Raw genomic sequence first — 27,079 nt, forward strand, 5'->3', positions numbered from 1 at the left:
ACCATGGTTTTTCTTTTTGTAAGATGAGGAATATGAATTTGAGTACTGTTATTACTAGAAACCATGGTTATTCTCAAGCTCTAGTACCAAATTTGTTAGAAAATATCACTTAGAAGTGGAGGTGGAATTGTATAACACTCATAAGAAGCTTTTGCTATACACATTTTTTTTTAATACAAGACACTAAAAATTAGTACTCTCACACTTTTTATTATGATAATTTCATATATATATATAGACTTTTACAAACTTGAAAGATTTTAAATGAATATTTGACTCGTTAAATTGACTTTGATGTCAGTTTATTAATACTGACTTTAATGCTCTTGGTTTTCAAGAAACAAGTTTAATCACCAACAGAAAGTGCCAAGGACTCAGCACTTTCTGGAGCTTGGATTCCATATGATCCCAAATTGCCCTTCCCTGTAAGAGAGCTTTTGAAATTATAAAATTTCAAGTTATTGCATCTGAGAACTTTCGAAAGCTCTCAGTCAATTGTTATATGTGTCATTTCATGCTATTCCTTGCACATGAGGAAATGAATCTGGAATTGTTAGTTTTCTTTTTACTAGCTAGCGTGCTATTACTGGACATTCAATGATTAGTGATAAGTGCTCTCTCTCATAGTGCTACTTTTTTCTATCAAATTCTCTGCGGATGATGTTCAGACAAATTAGTGTCAAGAACAATGCTTGGACATGATTACGGGAAAATTATTGAACCGTTCCCATTATTGAAAGCATTGTCTGCACTGTGCGTCCATGACTCAAGCACTGTGATAGAGTGTATTGAGCTAGCTGGCTAATTTAAATTTATTCGTAAGAAAACAATGAAAAAAGTGAATCCACAAATGGGATATTTGATCAGTAATTGCCATGATAGTGATTCAGCCTTTTAGTGCTAGATAGGCTCGACCCTCTAGGTTGGCCCACCCTTGGAATGGTCATGTTTCCATTAGTTGTATGCTGTCGAAGTGTCATACATGAAACTTATTGTCTTGTTCGGCTTCAAAGGTGTATCCTATGCCGTGAGAGAATTAGACTCAAGACGTAACCCCGTATATATGCAAAAGATTCTTGATACTCGAACTCTATGCATAAACATATCAGTGGCTGTTGCTACTTGTACCGATTCCTCGTGTATTTGCCTACTTCTCTATTAGAAACTAAGAAACTACTAATGATCAATGAAATATTATGAACTTTTTGTTCATTTCATATACATATTTTTCTCTTGACCGCAAAGTCTAATAAGAATTTGTAGAAACTGAGTTTGACCTCTGCAAAGAGGATGAAGAATTTAGGAACTCAATGCAATCTTCAATAGCTTCAGCTCGTTGAGAGTCTACTGCCTCAGCAAGTGATCTTGATCTTGGCAAACTTGATGAAGTAACCTTACGTGAAGATTTCCTTCCCATGGACACAAAACGTAGAGCTCTTGCTACCTTAGCTCCGAGGCGCCTTAGTAGTCTTGCTGGTGAAAATTTTGAGGTTCTAGGAAGCCTAAAAGAGAAAATTCCAGCAATCTTCTTCCTGTTTCCACCTACCCTTGTTCCACTTCCATGTTTAAGAAAGATTGTTGGCTTATCATTTTCATCAGGACTGAAACTTAATCGCTTGCTTGCTTTGCGTGACATTTTGGACTAGTAGTGGAGAGTTCCAATGAGAAAAACACCCTTGCTTGTTTTGAGATAGAGAAAGAAACAGTGCATGGAGGGGAGGGAGGGAGGGGAGGAGGGAGAGTTGTGAACAAGAAGGGGCAGTTGGTAAGTTTGTGGGGGGTATTTATTGATGAAAATTAATGTGACAGAAAGAGAAGGTAAAGAAGATACTGGTCAGGTCAAATATTGGATTAAGGCTTCTCATCGAAAGGAGGAATAGACAGTTGTATTTGTGAAAATTTGTGAAAATTTATACTTGTTATGAGGTGTACAGAGTATTTGATATTTAGTTTTTTAAAATATTTTTTATTTATAAATATATTAAAATAATTTTTTTAATTTTTTAAAATTTATTTTTTAAAATATCCAACACATCAAAATCATTTAAAAACATAAAAAAATAATTAAATTTTTTTTTTGAATTTGTGCAAACTTCCATTTGAACTACACTCTAAAAAAAAAAACCAGATAAAAACTATATTTAGGTATGTTTTAAAAATATATTTAGTATGAAAAACATTAAATTAATCTTATTTTTAGTGTTTTTTAATTATATTGATATATTAATATCAAAAATAAATTATTTTTTAAATATTTTTCAAATAAAAAATACTTTTAAAAACCACATTACACCACAATTATAAACACATTCTAATAACCAGCCAGCCAGCCGTTTGGTTCAACTTCTCACCACTTCGTAAGGGAATACGTGTAGCCATGCATGAGACATGTACATGGCATGTTCACCGTATTCTACATATTGTACATACCCGTATTCTACATATTGTACATACCAATCGACAATATACTCCCCGACTTATGCCTTATGATTAGATACTATTTAGGATGCTCATTTTCAAAATATGGAGAAATTAAGTGGTAGCTTCTGATCCATGTGAATCAAAATTGTCTGATTATCATTGATCCCTGTAACATGATCGGTTTGGTTTATATGATCTAGTTGTGTTTGATTATTTCATTTGTATTTGCGTCACGATGGTCATTTTAGGATGTATGAACTTTATATTTAATAGCCAACACTAAGAATTCAATGTTTCGCTCTTATAGTCAAGGAAACCATTACAGCTACGTTACATAATTCAAGGTCTGCATGTGCTAGCCAGGCTAAATAATTTAAAAACCCGTTTTCTGAAGCAAGTATGAACAATAGGCTTGCTGTGCATCCACGAATTCAACACAACCAAGAAGAAATAGGTTTGGTCAAAAGCAAGAGGAGGTGGTGGAGCCTTCAACAGGGTAAGAGGGAGTGAAATGAGGTAAAAAAGAAGAGAGAACCAAGGACAGAAGAGGGGCAGAATTTGATACTCTTCTCGTCAGCGTTGCTTTTTAGGCTTCCTGTGGCCCTACCTACCCTTTGCTTTGCCTTTTGTTGGCCATCATGATTCCAAAAGGATCAGGAATTCTAGTAATGATGTCCCCATTTCAAGAGGGAATCTATTTGAATGTGGAAGCGTGGGCATGGCTTGAACATTATGGAACCCATCTTTTCCTTTCCCTCTGTCATTTTGACAGAAGAAAATTCCTGATGAACAGATCTGTTTGCTGGTGATTTTTTATTTTTTTATTATTTTTTTGACTGGGGAGATAAGAGGTCCCAGTTTTATGTCCCATTTCTCTCAGTCTTGGACGAGCAATTAATCAGCCGACCATCTTGAAGACAGAAGAGAAAACAGCAGAGGCGTGAAAGCAAATGGCTAAGGTATCGTACACATGTAGCTGTGGTTGAATTGAAAGTGATGCTTATAGATTTTTGGACAACAAAATTTTGACCCCTTGTTTTAGGATGGCATAGAAGGAGAAATCCTGAATTCAAATTACAACCACCTCACTAATTCACAAGTGTATTTGTGAACATGCTCGGACTCGAAACCTTATCTTCTTATTAATGAATAAGTTTATTTAGCATTAAATTAAAAAAAAGTGGAGCCTACTTTAAGATTAAAACTTTATTTAAAATTATTCTTCAACAAAAATACATAACATGAAATATTAAGATAATCAATTGAAGAAAAATCAAGTTTTAAGGCCTAATTCAAATCAATTCACAAAGATTGGAAGATTAAGGACCCAATTGAAACTTGGAAGGCTAAATTGGTGTAATCAGGGATTCAATTGAAAGAAATTTAAATATTAAATGCTTATTGAGGGTCAAGTTGAAGAACTTCAAAACCAAAGAATAAAATGCATAAAGCACGTGAGTTCAGGGACTGAAACTAATCAAATCAGTGGTCTACTTGAAAGAATTTGAGAGTTTAATGGTTGACAAGGGTGAAATTGTATAATCTGGTGGCCAAAAAGCAAATGGAAAAGGATGGTCAAATTAAAGGATTTTAATCAATGTTTCTAAAGGTGTAATTGCCAAAATTGAGAAGTTCTAAGGTCAATTAAGGATTCATACGCTTAAATTAGAAAGGCGGGGATTAGAATGAAAATTTCCTAAAATCCTATTTTAAGAACCTTATTTTTTAGGATTTAAATGAATGATGCATCACTCGAACTTTAATGAAGAAATGTGTGACACGTTGGCTAACCCTCTTATCATCTCCTTCAGCTAAGAAGGCTAATCGAGTTGCCATATTCAGACAAATGAACATAGCATCTCCGACCACCTCACAAGATCCGATCACCACCACTCGACTTAGAAACATCTGCTCTACAAGGATCAAGTATCCCCATCACACATTTATGCCTCATTCGGCTCAATAAACTCAATAACATCTTATCCCTGATCAGCCACCTCTGCATTAGCAGATTCAAGCTGATTAAGAGTTCACTTTCCAATCAATGAATATGGAGTTTTAAACCTCTAAATCTAGTATGGTTTGTTCCTAATGATATATCACATTCCCCTCACAAGGTTTAGGTAATGATACATTTATAGCTTAATCTCCACAATGATCTTGACAAAATACCTAACCCAATCATCTATTACTGAAAAAGAATTCACCATAACAAAAAAAAAAGACTCTTAGGGTGTTCTCTCATGTGATTTTGGTTTACAAGAGAATGAAAAGGGACCATACATCATCTATTTCAGAGAGGAAGGTTTTGGAAGAGAAAGAAAAGGAATCTTCCCTAATAACCTTTTGGAAAAAACCATCATGGTTTTGAAATTTATGTTATTAGCTTGCTTACAAAAGGGCATCTGCTTTTGAGTAGTGAATGAGGGATTTTTTAGAGGAAAATCACGAAGAAAAAAAAAAGGGAACTCAGAAAGATTGAGAGGAGGAACCCTAAAACTTATTTAAAAAAAAGCTACAATAATTGTGTACTAAGTTAAGAAAGAAGGAAAGAAGAGAATCAAGGTCAATCTTGGATCGAAAAGAAGATAAAAATCAACAATAAATAAACAAATAATCCATAGTAGGAATCAACAGTTCCTTTACAAGGTATACCTTTAAACTTTAATAGGGGTGTAGCTCAATGAGCACACCCTCCCCTTATATTTTATTTTTAAAATTCATGTTTAAAATATTTATTATGCATCCATTATAGTCATATGTAAGTTTAAATGTCATGAATGTTTATTTAAAGTAATTTAATCATACCTTAGAAGTTAGTTTGTGCATGCTCAAGTTTGTTTGATGCCTTGTTTAATGTTTAAGAGATGAGAATGGAGTGATAAATGTTTGTATAAAATGTTGTTTTGCATACTTTAATATTTAGTTAATCAATAATGTAGATATGGATATTTTGAAGTATGATGTTGTTGTTGATTAGGCTGTTTTAAGTAGCTTGTTATGTTTGTTTGAAGTTGCAAGCATGAGGTTTGAGTTTAGAAACAAATGAAATGATCATAGAAAAAATATTTATACTTAAGAGAATACATTTTTGACTTGCTGTAGATAATAGGTTTTGATTGTTGTTTTTGAAGTTTCTTGTTGTTTCTATTCTTTCAAGTAAGTTGTGTGTAACGTCTCTAAGCTATAGTTACAATGCTTAAGTCTTTTTTTCTAGTTTTATGCTTTTTTCTATGATCAGGTAGTTTTGGGCAATTTCTAGAAATTTTTGGGTTTCTTTCTTTGAATGTTCTTAAGTTACAAATTCTAATTTCTCACAAATCAGTGTTTTGGCTTGCCTTATATACCTAAATTCAAATTGGGATCTATGTATGATTATTCTTTGCCATCAATATGTTCATTAGAAGCTTGATTTTTACTAATCGATCCTTTTTAATTTTGAATATCCAAGTTTGTGTTCATAAATGTCAGGTTCAATTTTAAGTCATTCTTAGTTTGTTTTTCTTGCATAATGCACCTTATGTTTCATTGTTCCATACTTAATGTTTCTATGCCTTTTATTTGACAAGATTTGGTTGAAATTTTCAACTTGGTTTCTAGGTTCTTCTTCTTGTTCATCGTGTTCTTAGTATAATTTCAAACAAAAATCTTATTTGATCTTTTTTTTAGTATGGGCTTTGTTTTGGAGCTTTAAGGCTTTGGGTTGGGAAGCCCAGCTCTCGTGGCTGGGCTGAGTCCATTATGAGCCTAAAGTAGTATTCGGTTGTGCAAAATTTTACAAAGAAAAAAATACATTTTAATCAGAAAAAAATACATTTTAATTCTTAGGACGTGTTTGACAAATATGTCCTAACAAATTTTTGATAGTTTTCTTTGCTGAAATTTTTTTCTTATTTTGCTAAACAAACCCCAAATGATTTTCAAAAATTCTAAAATTATTTGTGGATCCCTTGCATATTTTTCAACCATTTCATTTAATATTTGGGTTGTAAACTTAACTATAAGATACTAACCCGGTATTAAATATATATGTTTTTCTTTAAAATTTCAGAAAAATACAAAAAAAATCTCTTATTTAAAAAATATAAAAATATGTTTTTATTTGTGTGTATACTGCCAAATTCTAAAACTTTTCATGCATATTTTATAAAAAAAAACAAGTTGTGTTTTCATCCTAATTTAAAAAATATAAAAATCAATTAATATGTATCATAATAAGTTTGTGATTATCCATTAGTATTTGACCTAAATTTCAAAAACACCACATAAATTAATTTGTTTAATTAATACATAGGATGTGAATTTTACATTGTAATGCATATTCCATATATTAAATTGAATGAATTGACAAAAATAAATGTTAGAAACTACTTGTATACTTTAATATTTAAAGGTATAAAATTACACTTTGAAGTATATCATCAAGTGTTAAAGATACAAAATAGAAATAAATACAATATTAAAATTTCGATCTTAAAATGGTTAGATTTTAGCATGATAAAGTAGAGAAATCCTTACGAAGGGATTTGTCTTGAGTTTCTAAAGACAAAGATCTCCTTATTGAAGAGGATTTACCTCAAATCAATAAAAAGAGGATACGTCATTTAGTCCTCTTTTTTATATATATACATATTCAAAACGGCGCTGTTTTGGATTGAATTAGGGATTTTTGCTGATTTTCAATTTAGTCTTTCAGCTTTTGGTTGGTTTCAATTGAACCCCTAATTGACCCTAAACTTTTGATTTAATGCAATTAGACCCTTGTGGAACTTCAACGTCAGCCCCGGATTTACGCGCCTTTTGTAATTTGATCCTTGATCTCGAATTTATGCAATTTAACCCCTAATTGACCATTAAACTTTCAATTTCTTCAATTTCACCCTCGATTTTTATCAATTGAGCCCCTATAGTCTGACGCTTTTTGCAGATTGATCATTGGCTGTGAATTTCTTCAATTTTATCCCTGATTTCAATCAATTAACTTGGTAAAAATTAAATTTGGTCTCTTAAAATTTCAATATTCTCAATTAAGCCTAAATTAGCTCCCACACTTAATTTTCACCAATTAATCCCTAAATAAAATTAATTTGACCCATTTAAAGTACAATTAAGTCCTTGCACTTAATTAATCCTTCAATGGGACCCAAATTAATTCTTAAACATAATTAAAATTCAATTTGGACCATGATTAAATCAAATTGGCTTATTAAAAATTTCATTATGTCCTTGGACTTAATATTTATGCAAATTCATCCAATAATCATTTAATTTCACCTTGAATTTGCATTTTCTCTCTAATTTGGGCATAATGGGGTACAATTAGGCCTTAAAATTTCATCCAAAATTGCAGCTTGATTCCCTGGTTTGCTTTCTCCATGTTACCAGCCTTTATTATTATTTTTTGATTTTTTAGTTTGAAAAAAAATTAATTTTTGAGGAATAACCTAGAATTGGGTTATCACATCCCCTATGCCAGGAAGACCTTTGATCCTATACATGACAGTGATGAAAACAACTATAAGGTGTGTGTTGGACCAACATAATCAATATGAGAGGAGAGAACAAACAATTTATTACTTGAGCAAAAATTTGAATGATCGTGCTTTAGTTTGGAGTGCAAAAAGGCTAGTGTTATTGGCAGAATATGATATCATCTATATGACAAGGAAGGTCGTAAAAGGGTAGCGCAATTGTTGATCATTTAGCAAATAATTATGTAAAAGACTATGAGCCACTAAATTTTTATCTTCCCGATAAAGAAGTGATAGCAGTTAAGAATGATGGTAGAATGGATGATTGGTGAACCATGTATTTTGATGGAGTTGTGAATGTATTAGGGAATGGGGATATAACAGTAATAATTTCCTTAGAAAAGAAGTAGTATCTTGTTTTAGTGAGATTGTAGTTTGAATGCACCAAAACCACCAAATATGAAGCTTGTATCATCCATTTATAATTTACTTTAGAGCTGGATGTTGAAAAGCTTGATGTTTATAGAGATTCAATGTTAATTATCTACCGGGTAAAAGGAGAATGGTAAGCTAAGGATGATAAATTGAAGTTATACCAAGATTATCTCTCAAAGTTGGCTAGTGAGTTCGAAGATATAAAATTCACTCATATAGGTAGAGACAAAAATCAATTTGTTGATGTCTTGGCTACCATAGCCTCAATGAAACGGATCAATATTGGGAGTAGAATTCAACCAATAAACATTGAAGTCAAAAATTTTCAAGCTCATTGTTGCTCACTCGAAGAGATAATAGATGAAAAACCATAGTATAGTGACATTAAAAAGTTTATCCAACACCAGGAAGACCCTCATAGAGTCTCCAAAATGGATGCAAAAACTTTGAGGAAAATGGCAATGGATTATTATTTAAATGGTGAAATCTTGTATAAAAGGTTATTCGATGGAACTTTTCTAAGGTGTTTGAATAAAAAAGAAGCTAAATAAGCATTACAAGAAATCCATGAGGGAATCTATACAACTCATGCTAATTAGCATATAATGGTAAAACAAATGCAACAATCCAGATACATTTGGTTGACATGGAAATAAACTATATTAATTATGTCAAAAAGTGTCACAAATGTCTGATATATGTCGACAAAATAAGTGCACATTTGGCTTCTCTGTTCAATATGACCTCACCTAGTTTGCAAACTTCATAAATCTATTTATGGCTTAAAACAAAGTCCTCGGGCTTGGCATGTAAAATTAAGTGTTGTTCTTAAAGTTCTTAGTTTTATAAGAAGTTCTACAGATTCTTCCTTGTTTATTCAGCTTGGTTCAACTCTTAAGCTAGTTGTGCTCATCTATATGGATAATCTTATTATAACTAGGAATAATGGTGATTCAATAACTCCGCTTAAGAAGCTTTTCAACAACAATTCATGATTAAAGATCTTGACTTTTTGAAGTATTTTTTAGGTATTGAAATGGCAACTTCCAGTAAAGGACTCTTTCTAAATCAACGCAAGTATGTTGTTAATTTATTGCAGGATGCTGAGATGTTGGATACTAAGCCTTTTGTAACTCTTTTAGACATCAAATTAACACTGGATTCTTCTAGTGAACCTCTTGCTTCTTACAATCACTATCAAAAGATTGTTGGTAAGTTAATTTACTTAACAATCATGCGACCAGATATTACATTTGTTGTCAACCTCATTAGTCAATATATACATACTCCCACTATTCAACATCTTGGTATGGTTAACCGTATCTTACAATATCTCAAAGGGACAATTGACCGTGAAACTGTTATGACTTGCAATGGCCATACTAACATTATGGGCTACTTTGATTCTAATTGGGCAAGAAATTATCTCGATCGTCGATCTACCACAAGATATTTAATGTTTGTTGGTGGTAATTTGGTATTTTGGAAAAGAAAAAAAAACAACTTGTAGCAGCTTGCTCAAGTGCTAAAGCAGAATATCGTGTTATGACCTCTATTATTTGTGAACTGTTTTGGCTTAAAAACTTCCTTGCAGATTTGAGATTTCCTCATGTTACTCCTATGCAATTGTTTTGTGATAATCAAGCTGCTAAGCATATTGCATCTAACTCGGTGTTTCATGAACGCACCAAGCATATTGAAGTGGATTGTCATTACATTCATCAACAAGTTCAAGCTAAATTCATCCAACCTCAGCATGTATGTTCTCATGATCAACTAGTCGATGTACTCACCAAAGTTTTACCATCTACTCAATTTCATCGATTATTAAGCAAACTCGGATCTACCAATCCGCTTGATCCAGCTTGAGGGGGAGTATTGAAGATATTAAAGATATTCTGAAGATCTCTACCATTATATCATTGCCTAGAATAAATTATGTGTTCCCTTATTATATATGATTGTGTCTTTATTATTAGTATATAGTCATGACAATGATCATAAAAGAAATCATAGGCAAGATATGCTTTTCTTGGTGCATAATTTCTATCCTGTATATATTTGTACAGTTTCTAAATTATATACATAAGATAAGATTGTTATCTCTTAAAATTCTACAAAATATAGTAAGATATATTTATAGGTTTCTCCTTTAAAAAAACTAGAATTGATAAGTGCTTGAATTTCAAGACATGATAATCTTAGTGTATTGATAGTATTGTGCTTTAAAAACATTAAAATAGTATTTGAAATGTATCGAAATAATGTTTTTCAAAATGCTTTTTACTTGAAAATGCATTAAAATGATATTTTTTTAAAAAAATATTTTTAATATCACTATATCAAAATAATTTAAAAATACAAAAAATAATAATACAAAACAAAAAAATAAAATTTTTATAAAAATGTTGCTTAGCTACATAGCCAAACTAGGTCTAAGTTCTATTTTGATTACTTTGAAACCAAGACACATGATACTTTAAAAGAAAATCGGTTTGCTTATAAAACAAAGCAAGGTAACCTTAATTTTAATCAAAAGCAAAATAGTTTATTGTAAAGGTCACCATTTTTATAATTAACTTAGTACAAGTTCTTACAAATATAACTACGAGTTATTCTAGACACTACTTTTACTAATGTTACGTTCATTTAACAATGCAACATATCACAAATACAATAAATATCAAACAAGCCATTATATTTTAACAAAATTTTATTAACATCATGAACAATTTCACTTATCCAAACTTATATAGTTTCCTTAGAAATATAGTTTTGAAACCCGGTCTGGCCTGGTAGGTTAACCTGGGACTCGGCTGACTCGGGGCTGGAATTGGGCCGGGTTGAAAAAAAATAGGGGAAGGAAAAACCTGGTGTGACCCAGTTCACCCGGCGGGTTGATTCGATTGACTTGTCAAGACCCGGTCAAAAACTCAGTTGCAACCCGTTGACTTTTGTTTTTTTTACTAAAACAATGTTATTTTAATTTTAAAAAATTTGACTCGGACGATCCGGTAACGCGATTAAAATTCAAAACCTAGATCTTGAACCGGGTCAATTCTGAAAACTATGATTAGGAATTTAAGTTCAAACTTTATGTCAATTAGGGAAAACAAAATCACATGGATTGCCAGCCTAACAAAAGGATTTCATATGAAACAACGGTGAGAGAATACATTAAATTATTAAAAAAGATCAAAATCAAATACATCCTTAATATCAATTTTGTCTTAAACTATTTTTTATATCAATTTTACCTTAAACTATTTTGATTCCTCAATTAGGATTTCCATTAAGATCATTTATTTAAAAACATTAAATTTTCTATAAAATAATTTTTTAAAGTACAATTTGGATTAAAAAACAGTTTAAAAATAGATGGAGTCCTTGATTGAGATTTTTTTAAAAGAATTAAGGGTAAAAATGATATAAGAAAATGTTTGGTGGCAAAATTAAGAGTGTCTATAGTTGAGATATAACATTAAGGTTTGCCCTTAACAAAAATTCCCAGGCTAGCCCTTTATATTCCTTCCCCCCAAATGAGTGGAGGACAAGTAAAGTTAAAGATAAGATGAAAAAAAACTTATTAAACTGAGAAAATTATAATTAAAAAAATTAAATTATAAAAAGAATTTGATTAAACTAACTAGAAATTTTTAAAAAAATTTCACTTCAGTTTGATTTTAAAAAACTAAAACTGAATAAACCAAACCAAATTAAACCATTCGAACTAAACTAAATAAAGTTAAAAAAACCCAGGATATACTCCAAGACTCTATTTGTCTTTCTCTCACTCCCAGGATCTCAATCTCTCTCTTTCTCTCTTGTTTTTCCTATTTTTATACATATCTCCAGGACAAAACATCCCCCATTCTTTTTCCATTGCTTTTAGCCTCAATTTTCACCTGAAATCCAACTGGTAACATGAAAACTTTAAATTTATCAAACTGATCAATCATACGATGAGTGTGAAGAGTTTTGTTGAAGAAGGTATTGCATCAGTAGTTATTGGGTGCTCCACTCACCCTTTGGATCTAATCAAGGTCTGCAGGCAACTCCAAGACGAGTGGAGCACCCATCAGTGTTTTTTGATTTATCAATAATAACCAATAATATTATTGATAAGTCCAACCCACAAGCTCACAAGCTCAATAATATGTGTTTTTTTTGTTTGTCTTAAGGTTAAATATTGAATTTTTATGATTTTTTGTGGGGTTTTTGTGAAAATCAGGAAAAAAAAAAGATGATGCTGCCATTAACTGCAAGATTATTTTCAATGCAAGATCATTTATGTGTTATTTTGGCTTTTTAATAATATAAATCGAACTAGAATGTACCAAATTAAAATTATTTAGTTTGAACTAATTTTAATTTAAATTAAATAAATTAAATTTAGTATAGTTATTTTTTAAGATTTAAAATCATTATATTTTCAATTTAAAACTAAATCGAACCGAAAATATCCAACCCGAGTGGAGCTAGCAAACTAAAACTCAATTTGAAGTTCCTTTCAAGGAAAACCAACCATGTCCCATGAGATTATTCAAACTTTTGCGCCAGCAAATCTCCATTAGTTAATTAAACACGCATCACTGAGAAAATCAACCTGGGTCATGAACTTGTATAAAGTTCTCTTTAGCTATTGGATCAGTATAATAATAGGTTTTTTTTTTTTACATTAATTATTAGCTATTGCATGATCCCCCTGTTGAGCACAAAAATAACATTAAGAGTATATTCAGTGGCATTTACAATGATCCTCAGATTTTGATGCAAGTTGGATATAAAAATTGATAGGTAACAGCCTTCTACCATTTCTATTAATAGTTTACAATTGATTTCTAATTGATTTATATGTTTGGAAGTGTGGTTGTGATTAGTTTTTAAAGTATTTTTTATACAGAAATATATTAAAATAATAATTTTTATTTTTAAAAAATTATTTTTAAAATCAACATATTAAAATGAATCAAAATATATATAAAGAATAATTTTAATAAAAAAAATTAAAATTTTATAAAATTTAATTTGAATCGCGCGTTTCCAGGAGAATATAAAAATAGACTCTTTTCTTGAAGGTCACATCAACTTAAAATGTTCAAAGATCATCGTCCAGAAGCAAGAGATTACGTAAAGATGTGAAATAAAATGGATGATGAGAGAGCAGCTTTCCCCTTTTTTTATCTTAAAAATGAAAGAGACGACTTGTTACGAAGCCCCCACTAGGAAATCTATATTCTATCTAAATTCTTATAAAATGGTATATTTACATTGGATTACTAAACCTATCAGTCACCTCCACAAGACAAAAGTGAGACTGTTTTGAGATATGCATGGGCTAAAAGGCAGTTTTTGTTAGTAATTGATTTAAAGGAGTACTGAAAATATTATTTTTAAGATATTATTTGTTTCACAAATAATTAATATTTTTAAGATAAAAGTTCTCTAAACCTCTAAACAAAATAAAAGAAAAGATAAAAGGAATAAAAATGCGTTTGTTTTTTTATATATCATTTCTCTATATGCAATAACATATTTATATATTTAGTTTTATCATAACACAACATCTCTCCAAAATACAACTAAACTCTTTAAACTTCTAAACAATAAATATAAAAGAAAAAGAAAAAAATATATGTTTTTTTATCATATTTATATAAACTTATTGATATAAAATACGTGTAATAACATATTTATATAAACTTGAAACGTTTTAATAAAATTATATGATTGTTAATAACATAACTATATTTTTAATCAAACTGAATAGTTATTATTTAGTTTTATCCCAATAGTTATAAATATCAAAATTATTTAAAAAAATTAAAAGAAATTAACTTCATAAAAAATTAATTTTACTGACAAACTAAATTCTAAATTACAGATAATTAAGTGACAAGTATTATCTTTTAATTTTATAAATATCTACATAAAAAAATTAAAAACTTATTTATTATAATTTTCACTTAGTTTACTATAGAGTAAAAACTCATACTTGTAATCAAATATTTATTTCCAAATTTCTTCTTTATTCGACATTTCTCCATGAGAAATCCATTTGAACAACATTTTTAGAGAGAGAAAAGGAATGATATTGTACGTTCATGTCCAAGCTGTAAAAGAAGCATTATTTTAATCACGAGAAAGCACAGTAAACGCCACCTCTTGAAAACATATTAGCTGTCTGAAATCGAAATGGATGATCACGTTGTCCACTCCTTGGCCCGCCCTGCCTGTCCAAATAACCATATATTTGTCGAATAAAACGACAAACAATTTTATGTTGACATTTATTACTCCTGTATCCACGTGGCCACACAAATCCAACTGGAAGAACAGTGGACAATCAAGGAGGTCATGCATGAATCAAATGTCCGGTTTGAAATTGTTATAATTTAATAATATTTTTTTATTAATTTTTAAAAATTATTTTTAATATTAACACGTCAAAACAATTTTAAAATTTAAAATTTTTAACAAAAAAATATTTTAAAATTTAAAAAACCATGATTTGCACCATGTTTCCAAACTTAAACAAAAATGCGACGGTATTGTTGCATAGATGATAAATTTTGCATTATTAGTACAAGTAAAGAACCAGAGTAGAGGATCATATTAACTTTTTATTTTTATTTTTTTAGTTTAATGTAGATATCCAGGCCAGCTTGCACGCACCTCGACTAATTCCACGGGCCTTAAGTTAACGACCATGTAAGCTTCTAGTAGCCATCATAGGAGTAACCACAAAGTTCGAACCTAAGATCATAGAGAAAATAAACTTTTTGGTTCTAAGTTTGTATCACTGGACCACCACCTAAATAGTTGGATGATGTTTACTTTATATCAGAGGAGGGTTGTCTACACAAAGAGAAAGTGAAACATTCTGATTATAATTAGATTTTGGGACACAACTATAAACACAAAAGTGAAATCTTGTTTTTTAAGATTTCTTTTTCTGTATGTGGTTTGTAGTTTTGCTGTAAATGTGAATGAATAATGATGGTGATGTTATGTTTTCGGACCACACAAGTTTTTTTTTTTTATTTGATGGTGATATGTATTTTTTGTATAGTTTATGTTTTAACATAGATTTTTTAGATATATTTTTTAGATTAACATGATGTATTTGAGACATTCAATAAATTCTACTAGGAACAATAGGTTTAAATTCAAAAAATCAAGGAAATTAACATATCTCCTTAATTGTTAGAACAACTAGAGAGCACTAGTCAATATTACCATTATATTTTTTTTATTCAATTAATTTAATCTCTTATGTATTCACCTTTACATTCTCTAGAGATAGCTTAGCTTAGCTTAGCTTAGCTTAGCGTGTGTGATGAAATATATTAATAAAATTAAGGGTGTATTTGTTATTGCGGTTTAGGTTGTTATCAAAGTGTTTTTTAAATCTTTTTTATTTTTAAAAAATATTAAATTAACATATATATTTATATTTATATTTATTAACGTGGGTATCTTGGGTCAGTTTGCATGTATCTCGACTAATCCTACAGGCTCTGAAGTTAAAAGTTATGTAAGCCTCCAATGACCGTTATACTAGTAACCTTATAGGCTCGAACTTAAAACCATACATGGAGTAAACTCTTTAATTTGAGCTCTTATCATCGGACCACCTACTAGATGGTTGAATTAATATATTTGAAGTGCTCTTGAATGCTTTTAATGTGTTAAAGTAAAAAATAAAAACAAAAACATGAAAAATCATTATTTTTATATATTTTCAATTCAAAAACACTTTAAATAAAACAATCTATACCAAATTACTAAACACACGTGAATATTACATTAAAAAAAACTAATGGCAAGTCTCAAACTTCAAATGTTAGGTCAAATGAGTCTTGTCCTATGTCACAGTCACACCGAATTAATCATTTTCAAGAACTCACTACCTTTGGTTAATTCTCCCTTTAATCTCGTAAAGAGATTGTCTCCTAACCTAAGAAGATTCGATTCCTATTCTTTTCAGATAATCTTAACCAGTTAAGCTATTAATTTGATGACATAAACAAATTGGGAATAAAACATTTTCTTCTTCCCTCTCTTAAAAATAGGAATATATAAAAAAGGGCTTGTGTATATCCTTCTTTGGGCAGGGAAGAAGTGAAAAATCTGCAATAATAGCAAAGAAAGAGGGGCAAAAACCATAGCCATCACAGATAAGCATCTGTTCTCAATTAGCTGAAAGCATATGCCTTTACATATTCTTCCATTGATACCTCAATGACGGGGGAGAGTCCCTCCTGTGATAGGGAATATTCATTGATAATGTGATATTGTTATTTCCCTCATAGTCATACCCCTTCAAGATTCCTTTCGAGAATGAAAATTATTCCTTCTCTAATTCACTGTATTAATCAATCTACAAAATCCAACTCGCTACTCCACCAGCTAAATTACTCCCTCATCGTCACACTTTCTACTTCTCTCTCTATAAATCATACTCTCTCTCCTCATTTTTTATGTACCACCACTTATTCTTCTTCTCCTTCTGCGTCATCCTCCTCTTCTTTCTTGTACCCACTTGTTGTTTCTCTTGAAGTTTCAAAAGTTTCTTCTTTTGAACCGCAACCTACTAGTCTTTCTTGCAAAGAAAGTATTTTTACTGAGTTTAGGAGGCTAAAAAAGGTGAAAGACATAAAGGGTGTTTCTTGTTAGAGCTAAAAGTGACAACAATATGACTCGCGGTGAAGTTAGAGAAGATGAGGAGAATCCTCCTTTCCTTGATTATGAGACCATTTCGAGGCCACGACGTATTGCTCTTTTTGTTGAGCCTTCTCCATTTGCGTGAGTCTTGACTACTTTGTTGATTTCAATTTCTTGAAAAATCATGGGCTTAGTGCTAGTTTCTTGCATTGTTTGATTAATTTTTGATGTTCGAAGCTGACGTTGACTTTGAGTTTCTTTGATTGCTTTGTGTTTGATGAAACGACTGTGACAATTTCACGTTATGATTTTCATTTTGTTTTCCTGTTCACATCTGCTTTTTTTTTTTTTTTTGGTTTCAAGTCATGCTGTTTGATTACTAAAAATAGTTAGCTCTAGTTGCCATTGCGATTTTTATGACTATGTCATAGGTTCTGCTAACTGCCAATGTTGTGAAGTTTGAATCTAGTTAGGTGATTGTTCCGTTGTTCCATTACCTCGGTTGATTAAACATATGCATCTGTGTTTTATGGCTTCTCTTTAGCGGCCTTTTGTTTTCTTGTGAATATAATTACTTCACATGTCGTAATTGGTTGGCTTTGTCATATGTCTACGTTTATTTTGAAGAATTTATTGTTGTAACTTCCCGTGGCCTGTGGTTTATTTAGCTCAATGCATATCGTGGAGTTCATTTAGTATTCTGCTTATAGAAACTCACTAGCTATAATTGCATACTTGGACTTTAACGGGTCACCTAGTAGACGTCTACCTTTTATATTTTATTCTGTTATTTAGTGTCTAAGAAACTAATCGTTTCTGGGAAGTGCTTGCTTGACTGGCGTATTTCACCATATGGAGCATTTTGTCACTGATTGCAATCGTCACTACTTCTTTTCTGGTTGAATGTTACTCGATCACACATTCCAGATTTTCATTACCGAAGACTTTTATGGTATACGATATAACTTGTTAACCCCTTTGTTTTAGAACTTGTTTTGCCAACTCTAAGTTGGGAGGGTAGAAGCTAAATATTAGAGGTGGTAAATATAACTACTTGTAACAAATTGATGAAGTAGGGCCTTTCCATGACTAGTGCAACGGGTTTTGGCGGGATTTTTTTTTGTTAGTCTTGTGGCTTATGAACTCCTGCAAACAAGTCCTCTATTGGAATAGGGACCCTTCAACGCTTAGGTTGATAAAAGTAGGAGAAAAATAATATACAGCGAAGAACGAAAATACATAAGGGTATGTGTTATGATTGTTGTGTTAGGTATTGTATCATGACTTGTTGTTACCTTGCGATCTAAGGTATTTACGTACCTCAATCACATGAATTTGTCTTGTTGAGAGTGTAGTTGTAGATATATCGTGTTAGGATAATTATGAAAAATAATTACCTTTATTACCACATAGTAACCTGTAAAACAAGTTGTTCATGTAGGTGTCATACTGATCATTAATGAAACAGGTAGGCGTGTATTGACAAGAAAGGTACGTCCTGCCCTAATAACACTGCCATGAAGAATTAGGTATGCGTGGCGTAACACTAGTAGGCAATTGTGCAGCCCCGCACTAACAATGAGTGTGTCAGGGAATTAGATGTGCATTGCATAACACTGGTAGATGTTATTGTGCAACACCATTCTGACAATGCTAGAGCATAAAAATACTCCCTTCCTGCCTTGCATGCTGTCCGGTCAAGTAAACTTAGGGACTGAAGTGGAGAGTTGTAGAAGAATTAGGGATTAAATTGGAGAAAAGAGAGAAAAATTAGCTGGCACCTGTATTATTCGTGCCAACATGTGAACAAGTCTCGCTACGTGAGCTTGTTTTGGCTCTGGTTTTGATGATGTTTTTTGGTGTCGTTGAATTTGTGTTGGTGAGATTATCCTTTTGGTTTGATGCGTGTTGTCATCAAAGCCACAGCAGCGCTTCAGTGACTTTTCCTTCCTTTCTCCTTTTTCTCTCTCCTCTCTCAATAATTGAGCTTGCCTTCCGTAGCTATTCAGTAAGTTTTGCTTAGCTGTCCTGGAGAGATTTTCTTTTGTTGTTCAGGCTTGATTTGTCATCAAGGCTTCTTGTGTGTCAAACAGCTAGACTGATGTTCAGTCTTTTCAATTTTTTTAACGTAGATCCTTTTGCCCAACCAATTTGTCTGGATAGGTGGTTGTTTGGTCTTGTTTGTTGGTCCTTTGGCTGAACAGCTTGACTAAATATGTCTTTTTTTTTTCTTTTTTTTTTTCTTTCTATGAGCCAATGGGCTTTGAGCCTTTTTTTTTCCATTGGTGTGATGTGTGTAGTCATCACAGCCATGGTGGCACTCCGGTGACTTGTCCTTCCTTTCTCCTATTTTCTCTCTTCTGTATCAGTAAGTGAGCCTGCCTTCCTTAGTTGTTCAGTCTTCTTTGCTTAGTTGTCCTGTAGGAGCGGATGTCATCATAGAAATGTTTCATATATTGACGTGTTTTATCACTATATTTAGGTTTTTTCTCATTAATGGGGATTCTGTTTTGTTTTTGGTATCTTCAATTTATGCTTGTTAGTTGAGACTGAATAATGGGCACTTTTTGAATACCAACTATTTCCTTTTGTTTTACAGGTATGTGTCAGGGTATAAAAACCGGTTCCAGAATTTCATCAGATTTTTACGCGAAATGGGGGATGAGGTGATTTATAATACTTTGATTTGAGTGCTACATGACTATGGTTTTATTTTGTTTTTTATGGTCTATGCATACTGATGTGGCTTAATAACTTGAGCAACATGAATAGAGACTGGATCGCTTGTTCACTGATTTTATATCAGAAAACCTAATTCTCAAATATTCATTTTTACTTAGGTTGGGAATGGTACTTTAAATTTTTGAAACCCCTGAACACAATGATTCAAAAGAAATTAGAGTTGAACCGGCAAAGATTTTGATATAGCTTGTCATTATCTTTCTAGTTAATTCCGGCCTAATCAGCTTGGCATGTTTAAGCTACAAAGACATCGATTTTGAATTTTTTTTATTTTTTCTTTGGTAAAAATTCTATCACTTCACAATATCAACAAGTTCCCTTAGTAATGTGCAGGTGATGGTTGTGACAACACATGAAGGAGTGCCCCAGGAATTTTATGGAGCCAAACTGATTGGATCACGGAGGTTGCTACAACAACCTTTATCTAGTGTGCATTTTACCTGTGGCTTGTACATTATCATATCCTAATATATTGACGAGTTGAAGGGGGCTTATTGTTTTAGCCCATCAGAACTGTGGTTATGCAATATTGATCATTAAACAATTTTAGTGTCATTTAGTGTTGCAGCCAGTGTTGTTAAGAGATGTTGAGGCGCTTAAGGCAAGGCGAGGCCTCTACACCTTTATTAGCCTCAGGCGTTGGATTTCAATGAAGCGCCGTCTAGGCAAGCGCAAGCGCCTTGTGAGTGGGTGCAAGGCGTTAAGGCTAGCGCTTGCTTGAAGTTCTTCCTTTGTTGTTGGATTTTTCCTTTTTTTTTTTAATTGATTTATGTTTTGACCTATTTGTCAATTTTTTTTTTAATTTACCACAAGAAATAACTTTGGAATATTTTTGTAAAAATCAAAGATTATGGTAAAAAAATTTAAAAAAATGATTAAAGTGGGAGACAAATAGACAATGAAGGAGAATTAGAAGAGAAACACCAGCCACACTTTCTTTTTTCAATAGTGGAGTCAGAGAACAACACATCTATACAAGTGTAGTATGGTAACACATCTATACAAGTGTAGTATGGTTTGAGAGATGAGGATTTAGATTATAATCATGAAATGGAGGATTCAAGTGAAGGAGAGGAAAGCATGGATGAAGACGCCTAGGCATGCGTCTATCGCCTTGGGCATATTACAGGCTTGGTGTCTTTTAGTGCCTTTCACCTTTGACAACACTGATTGCAACCATCCTTACGGTTATTTTATGGTTACATGCATGATTGTCAAGTTATGGTAGTCATTATTTCCCATCATTTTTTTCTTCTAAATTCTTTGTTATATTTTCTGTTTGCCTATCTTGGTTTGCTTTAATTATATTCTTGGTTGAGCTGCGTAATCTAGAAACTTGGGCATTATTCCAAGTTGATCAATAGCATTGACATTTTAACTCTCCCCTTATGGTTCTTAAACTTTTCCCTCTTTACAGCTTCCCCTTCCCCTGGTATCAGAAGGTGCCCCTTTCTCTAGCACTTAGTCCAAGAATAATTTCAGAGGTTGCACGGTTTAAGCCTGACATAATACATGCATCGTCACCTGGGATAATGGTGAGGTTTGCCTTTGAAGCAAACAAATCTTTATTATTTATTGGATAAGCATGGCTGACAGTCACAATCTTGTATCGCAGGTTTTTGGTGCCCTTGCCATTGCAAAACTGTTGAGTGTCCCCATCGTGATGTCCTATCACACTCATGTCCCTGTGTGAGTTTGCCTTTCTGGCTTTGTGCTACACATGTTTATGCTGTTGCTTCAAATTCTTATGCCAGATTTCCCTTGATGTGTCAAGTGGTTATTTACCGAGTTTAATTCCTTATTTTCATTTGCAGATACATCCCAAGGTACACTTTTAGCTGGCTGGTGAAACCCATGTGGATGATCATAAGTATGTATTATGCATTTTGTACTCATAGTTCTGGAAATTCTGCAGGCTGCTGATTACTTTATCAATAATGACTTGTATGCCCTTTCCATCAGAATTTCTTCACAGAGCAGCCGATCTCACACTAGTGCCATCAGCTGCTATTGGGAGGGATCTTGAAGCAGCTAGGGTGACAGCAGGTGTACATAAACATCCAATTTCTGATTACTTAGCTTTTGACTTTTCCCAGTGTCAATTTTTGTGCATAATGCGCTTTATTCCTGATATCGCTTCAATGAAATTTTGCTCCTGCGTCCATACAGCTGTGTTTTAAATTGATTGTTATACCTTGTTTACAGCTAACAAGATTCGTGTTTGGAATAAGGGTGTTGATTCTGAGAGCTTCCACCCCCGTTTCCGCTCTCATGAAATGCGAATGAGATTAAGGTAAGGCCATCCTCTCATCCTTGACAACCAGTTCATTAGACAAGGAATCTCAAATGTATCAGAGCATCATATATTTTTGGTCTAAACAGCAATGGTGAACCTGAAAAACCATTGATAGTCCATGTTGGACGACTTGGAGTCGAGAAGAGTTTGGATTTTCTCAAAAGGTATCATATGATCCTTTCTCACTTTTTTTTTTATTTTCTTTTTGATGAATGAAAATTTGTTTTCCTAAATCACTAGATGCAAAACTTAATACATTTTTCAAATTTAGACCCAGCATTTCTTAAAAAGTTCAAATATCAAAGCACTGGTAGAGCTGACTCAGTATGCTTTGATCTCATTGACTATGGTTAATTGGCAACTAAAGTGTCTGACAGCTTTTGCTATCAGATGCTCTCAAGGACATTTTCCTATAAACAAGAATTTTCTTTCTTTTTTCCCCTTTAATCCTGCCTATTACATCTTCCTTAAAGTTAAAGGGCATCCAATAAGGATTTTGTGACCAGACTGGTACTTTTTATTGTTACTAGCAGTATTTTGAGATGGAATTCCTTCACTAAGCTATCATAATTCTTTCTGTCTTTTTTTCCCTGTAGTTTATTTCTTTCCTCAAGTACTCCCCTCTCCCTGTTTTGCACAGAGAGTCATATTTCTTCTCTCTATTCTTCCTAATATATGACTACTATTTTTTGCATCTTTGCAATTTGATGAATTTGGTTTAACAGGGTTATGGATAGGCTTCCAGGAGCAAGAATTGCCATTATTGGAGATGGGCCATACAGGTACTGCATTTTAAAACTTAGATTAGTTCAAGGGAAGTAAATACTTTGTGATGATTTATGACCCATACCAGCTTCAAATATTTGATTTTTATGAACTGAATTGCCACTGAAGTTATTTCTCAAATTGATCTTTTAAGCCATATCTAAACTTTCCCATTACAATTAGACAATGAAATTCGTATTTACTCCTGTAAAAAGATTGTTTTGACAATTCCAAGCATCTTATTTTAGGAAACATGGATTCTTTCTTTTCAGGGAGGAGTTGGAAAAGATGTTTACTGGCATGCCTGCTGTATTTACTGGGATGTTGGGAGGAGAAGAGCTCTCTCAGGCATACGCTAGTGGGGATGTTTTCGTTATGCCTTCAGAATCCGAGACACTTGGTCTTGTTGTTTTGGAGGCCATGTCTTCAGGAATTCCTGTAGTGGGTGCTCGTGCTGGGGGAATCCCAGATATAATTCCTCCAGAACTGGATGGCAAAACTGGGTTTCTCTTTAATCCAGGAGATCTTGATGACTGCTTGAGCAAGTTAGAGCCTTTGTTGGATAACCAAGAACTAAGAGAAACCATTGGTAAGGCAGCACGTCAAGATACGGAGAAGTATGATTGGAAGGCAGCGACAAAGAAAATACGCAATGAACATTACAGTGCAGCCATTTGGTTCTGGCGCGAGAATAGAGCCCAGCTATTTAGACCAATTCAGTGGCTAGTAAAACGTCTTTTTCCAATCCCAGAAGTTTAAATGCAGGTTGTGAACATTCTTCTGAAGAGGCTTTCTTTCCGAAGGTAAACGAGAGAGAGATTTCTTGTGGTAGTAGACTCCCAGTGCTTCAAGAAAACCCTCAAAAGTTGTGGTAGATTGATTGTGTAATATATTCATGATTCATTTGTATAATATGGACTCTGCAGTTATGGCCATTTGTGCAATTAAATGATTTGGTTAGTTTTTAGTCTGATGAAATCTCTCCATGGAATTCAAAACATTGTAATAATAACAACTCAAGGCAGATGCCGTGGTAGCCATAACTTTGTTATTAATAGTCACTGGAATCTGAGAAAAAAACAGAGGATATCATCTCATACGGTTTGGCCTTAACTTTGTCAATGAAGGTCTTTTGAATGAGAGAGATAAGAGGAAGGGCGAGATGAGGACGGGGGCAATTCAAGTTACAATCAAATAAAGTGGGCGTGTGTTGTGGACATTTACAAGATTTCTTTGGGGAAAGGTTACTGTCTCAGGTAAGTTATAGAAAATTTCAAGAGGCTAATGGGATCTTAATTTCTCATTGGCAAGACATTGTAGGCGCCATCAAATGCTGTGTTTTTAAGGCAAAGGAAGTTGACATTTTTTAGGATGTTTCTTCTTATCAAGACATTGTAGATTTTTTTTAAAAAAATTAGCAAAGTAAATTAAAAATAATAGTAGAATAACACAATTTAAAAAATATTTGGTGAAATATTAAAGTTTATACATGTGATTCACAATCATGACTTTTTAAAAAATCACGATTCTAAATCATGACAACTTACAATTTAAACGTTGCAATTATAAATTGCAACAAAACATGAAATTTAACTTTGTTTTCTTTTCCCCATTTTTTCTCTCTCAAAACTAATGTCCACACTGTTTTTCTCAATAAAAAATCAATCAAAACCATCGCCCTTAGCCCTAAAACACACCAAACAATCACTCTCCCTATCTTTAAGCCTCCACTCATCAATTTTAGCGTCAAATTCGTTTCCCATAGCACTACCACCACTCCCTAAGGTGCGACTACCAAACTACCACCACTCTCTAGTTGAAAACACAAGGTAAACAACCTATATTTCAATTAATATAGTGTATTTCTTAGTTAATTTGTGTTTGCTTGAAATTAGGGTTAGTTTAAAAATTAGGTTTATTTGAAATTAAGGTTTGATTGAATTGCGTTGAAATAGATATTAATTTATGAAATTAGGATTGATTTCATGTAATTGAGTGTAAAAGTAACATGAATTAGGTTGAATTATGATCAATTATGTTTTGTGTTGATTGTTTTGGCTAAGTTGCTAAAATTGAGGTTATGATTGAATTGTATTAAATTAGCTGTGATTTTATGCAATTAGGGTTGATTTCATTCAATTGAAAATTAAAATGACATGAATTAGGTTGAATTGTGATCCATATCCATTAAGTTTAAAATAACATATGATGCTCAGCAATAATATTGGCAGATGGATAAACATTCAATAGTAAAAGTGATATAGTTAATGTAGTTAAGCGATGATATATTAAACATTCATTATAATATCGAGTTCAATGGTCAACCTTCACATTTGCTTAATCACAATGTGTGCAAGCACTAAAATGTTAATAATATCTATATATAGAGTACTATAAAAGATTGGATTAATATGAGATAGTAAGGTTAAAAAGGCCTTACACTTGTACCGCCATATTTGTCTTAAAAATAACTATTAATATCATGAAAACTTTTGTTGCTAATATTGTTTCAATATTTGTGATAAATAACCTTTTTATGATGGTGAAACAAACTAAAATTGCATTACAAGTATAAAATTTACTACGACAAGGCATGGGTTGCAAAACAGAAGGTGCTTGAGCATCTTTTTGGTTCACATGAGGAGTCGTTTGAAATGTTGTCAAGATTGTTGTTGGCAACAAAAAAATCAAAACTTGGAATGATTGTTGAGTGGGGTCACAAAGGAGATTTTGATGATAGCACATTGGTTTTTGAAAAAGATTTTCTGGTCATTTGGACCTTTAATTGAAGGTCTTAAGTATTATAAGTTACTTATAGTATTGATGGTACACATCTGTATGAATGATATAATAGAAAATTATTGATTGCAGTTGTTTTTTATGTAGATAATAGGATATTCCTTTAGAATTTTGCAGTGGTTGAAAAAAAAATTACAACTAGAGATGGTTCATAATTTGTTTGCAGCGATACATTACCATTGAATGAACTAACATCTATATAATATCAAATACATATGCATAAATTAATAATGGAATCGCACAAATATTGCAAGAACCTTTAGGATATCATCAATATCATGCTCAATATTTCATCAATAACTTCAATCACAAATTTAAAGATTTGATGAAGACGAGTTATGAACCTTTAAGATGTAAGTTTGATGTGTGGTTCTTGAGAATATGCAAGCTAGACCTAACATATCAAGAATGGTTTGAGCATGAATCAAAAGAAAAATAAGAACTTTTTTATGAAGTGGTTACGGGTATGGCAATATGAAACCAATCTATTAGAAGCCTTTAATCATGTCCTAAAAAGTGCTTATGTAATGCTTGTTTTTGCTCTAGTTCAATTGATAACCTATAAGTGTAATAGTTATTAGGCTAGTAGGCTATAAGATAAGGTCAAGCAACTAATTTCATTAAAATGAAATAATATGGCCTCTAGTGGTACAAGTTAAATTAACAGTTAGTAGGGATAGATCGAGAGATCACACTTCAATGTTGTTCGATGTTGAATGTTAAGTTTTTCAGGTTAACACACCTATAAAACCGAGTGTAGTCAAATAAGTTAGGCAAACAATTAGATTGAGGGATAAAACTTGCATATATGGTAAATGTCAAATATTCCATCGACCATGTTCAAATATTCTTACATGTTGCACTAAGAATCATCTAGACTACACCCAATTTGTTAATGGTTATTACGTTGTTTGAAGATATAGATTGACATATGGTATTGCATTATCTATATTACATGATGAACTAAAATGAAGTGATTGCATTAGAACTCGAGTAAAAGCATGTCTATCTAGATGAAAACTCGAGTATGGTCGATGAGTATAATATTTTACTTATCTAATATTACATTATGTCTTATAGGTACACTTACTTAGGATATTGCGCATGCAAGGTGGTGAGTCATCTTCTCATAGAGGCATTTATAAGCCGAGGTTGACTTGTCCGGTTCATCTGATTTAGACCTTTCATTCGGATAGGTAAGGTCATAAGGCATGTCTATTGAGCTCATTAATACTTTTATCCCACGGTTGCAGGATAGGAAAAGATAAGATGTTTTAGTTGTCATTGTAAGTCTATTTTACTTGTATAAATTGCAAATAATATGATTAATAACTTTAATTAACACTTTTATTTTTTATATCGTGATTAGTTTAACTTAAATGTAATTATGTTTTAAATTGTTGAATATGATATGTTATATTGTTGATGAAATTACATGACTGGGTTAAATCATTCGTGTTCCTAGGTGGGATTCTTATACATT

At 32.3% G+C, this 27,079-nt stretch overlaps 2 protein-coding genes across 3 annotated transcripts; one reads left to right on the plus strand and one right to left on the minus strand.

Annotated features, from left to right (window-relative positions):
• Nucleotides 1-1,036: 1,036 nt before the first annotated feature.
• On the minus strand, nt 1,037-1,831 carry LOC133676447 (josephin-like protein). The gene has a single exon (XM_062098088.1). It carries the CDS (start codon nt 1,634-1,636, stop codon nt 1,247-1,249), a length of 390 nt encoding a protein of 129 aa, XP_061954072.1. The 5' UTR covers nt 1,637-1,831; the 3' UTR covers nt 1,037-1,246.
• Nucleotides 1,832-16,393: 14,562 nt separating this feature from the next.
• Nucleotides 16,394-23,764, plus strand: LOC133677625 (sulfoquinovosyl transferase SQD2-like). Of its 2 annotated transcripts, none has more exons than XM_062099737.1 (11): nt 16,394-17,135; nt 19,594-19,660; nt 20,060-20,140; nt 21,154-21,271; nt 21,352-21,425; nt 21,551-21,606; nt 21,699-21,782; nt 21,942-22,029; nt 22,119-22,196; nt 22,758-22,814; nt 23,070-23,764. In XM_062099737.1, exons 1-11 carry the CDS (start codon nt 17,051-17,053, stop codon nt 23,554-23,556), a joined length of 1,275 nt encoding a protein of 424 aa, XP_061955721.1. In that variant the 5' UTR covers nt 16,394-17,050; the 3' UTR covers nt 23,557-23,764. The 2 variants fall into 2 exon arrangements, with proteins under 2 accessions (XP_061955721.1, XP_061955720.1); XM_062099736.1 differs by having other exon boundaries at nt 16,398-17,135; nt 20,070-20,140.
• Nucleotides 23,765-27,079: the final 3,315 nt, after the last annotated feature.

This window comes from Populus nigra, chromosome 17 (genome assembly GCF_951802175.1).
Source record: "Populus nigra chromosome 17, ddPopNigr1.1, whole genome shotgun sequence".
NCBI classification, from domain to species: Eukaryota; Viridiplantae; Streptophyta; class Magnoliopsida; order Malpighiales; family Salicaceae; genus Populus; species Populus nigra.

What these genes read in the sequence shown, in the direction of transcription:
- LOC133677625 (XM_062099736.1), top strand. Translation starts at nt 17,026, where the DNA reads ATGACTCGCGGTGAAGTTAGAGAAGATGAGGAGAATCCTCCTTTCCTT. An exon ending in GTTGAGCCTTCTCCATTTGC is followed by an intron (nt 17,136 to 19,593) that starts GTGAGTCTTGAC and finishes TTTGTTTTACAG; the next exon opens with GTATGTGTCAGGGTATAAAA. An exon ending in ATTGGAGATGGGCCATACAG is followed by an intron (nt 22,815 to 23,069) that starts GTACTGCATTTT and finishes CTTTCTTTTCAG; the next exon opens with GGAGGAGTTGGAAAAGATGT.
- LOC133676447 (XM_062098088.1), bottom strand. Translation starts at nt 1,636, where the DNA reads ATGTCACGCAAAGCAAGCAAGCGATTAAGTTTCAGTCCTGATGAAAAT.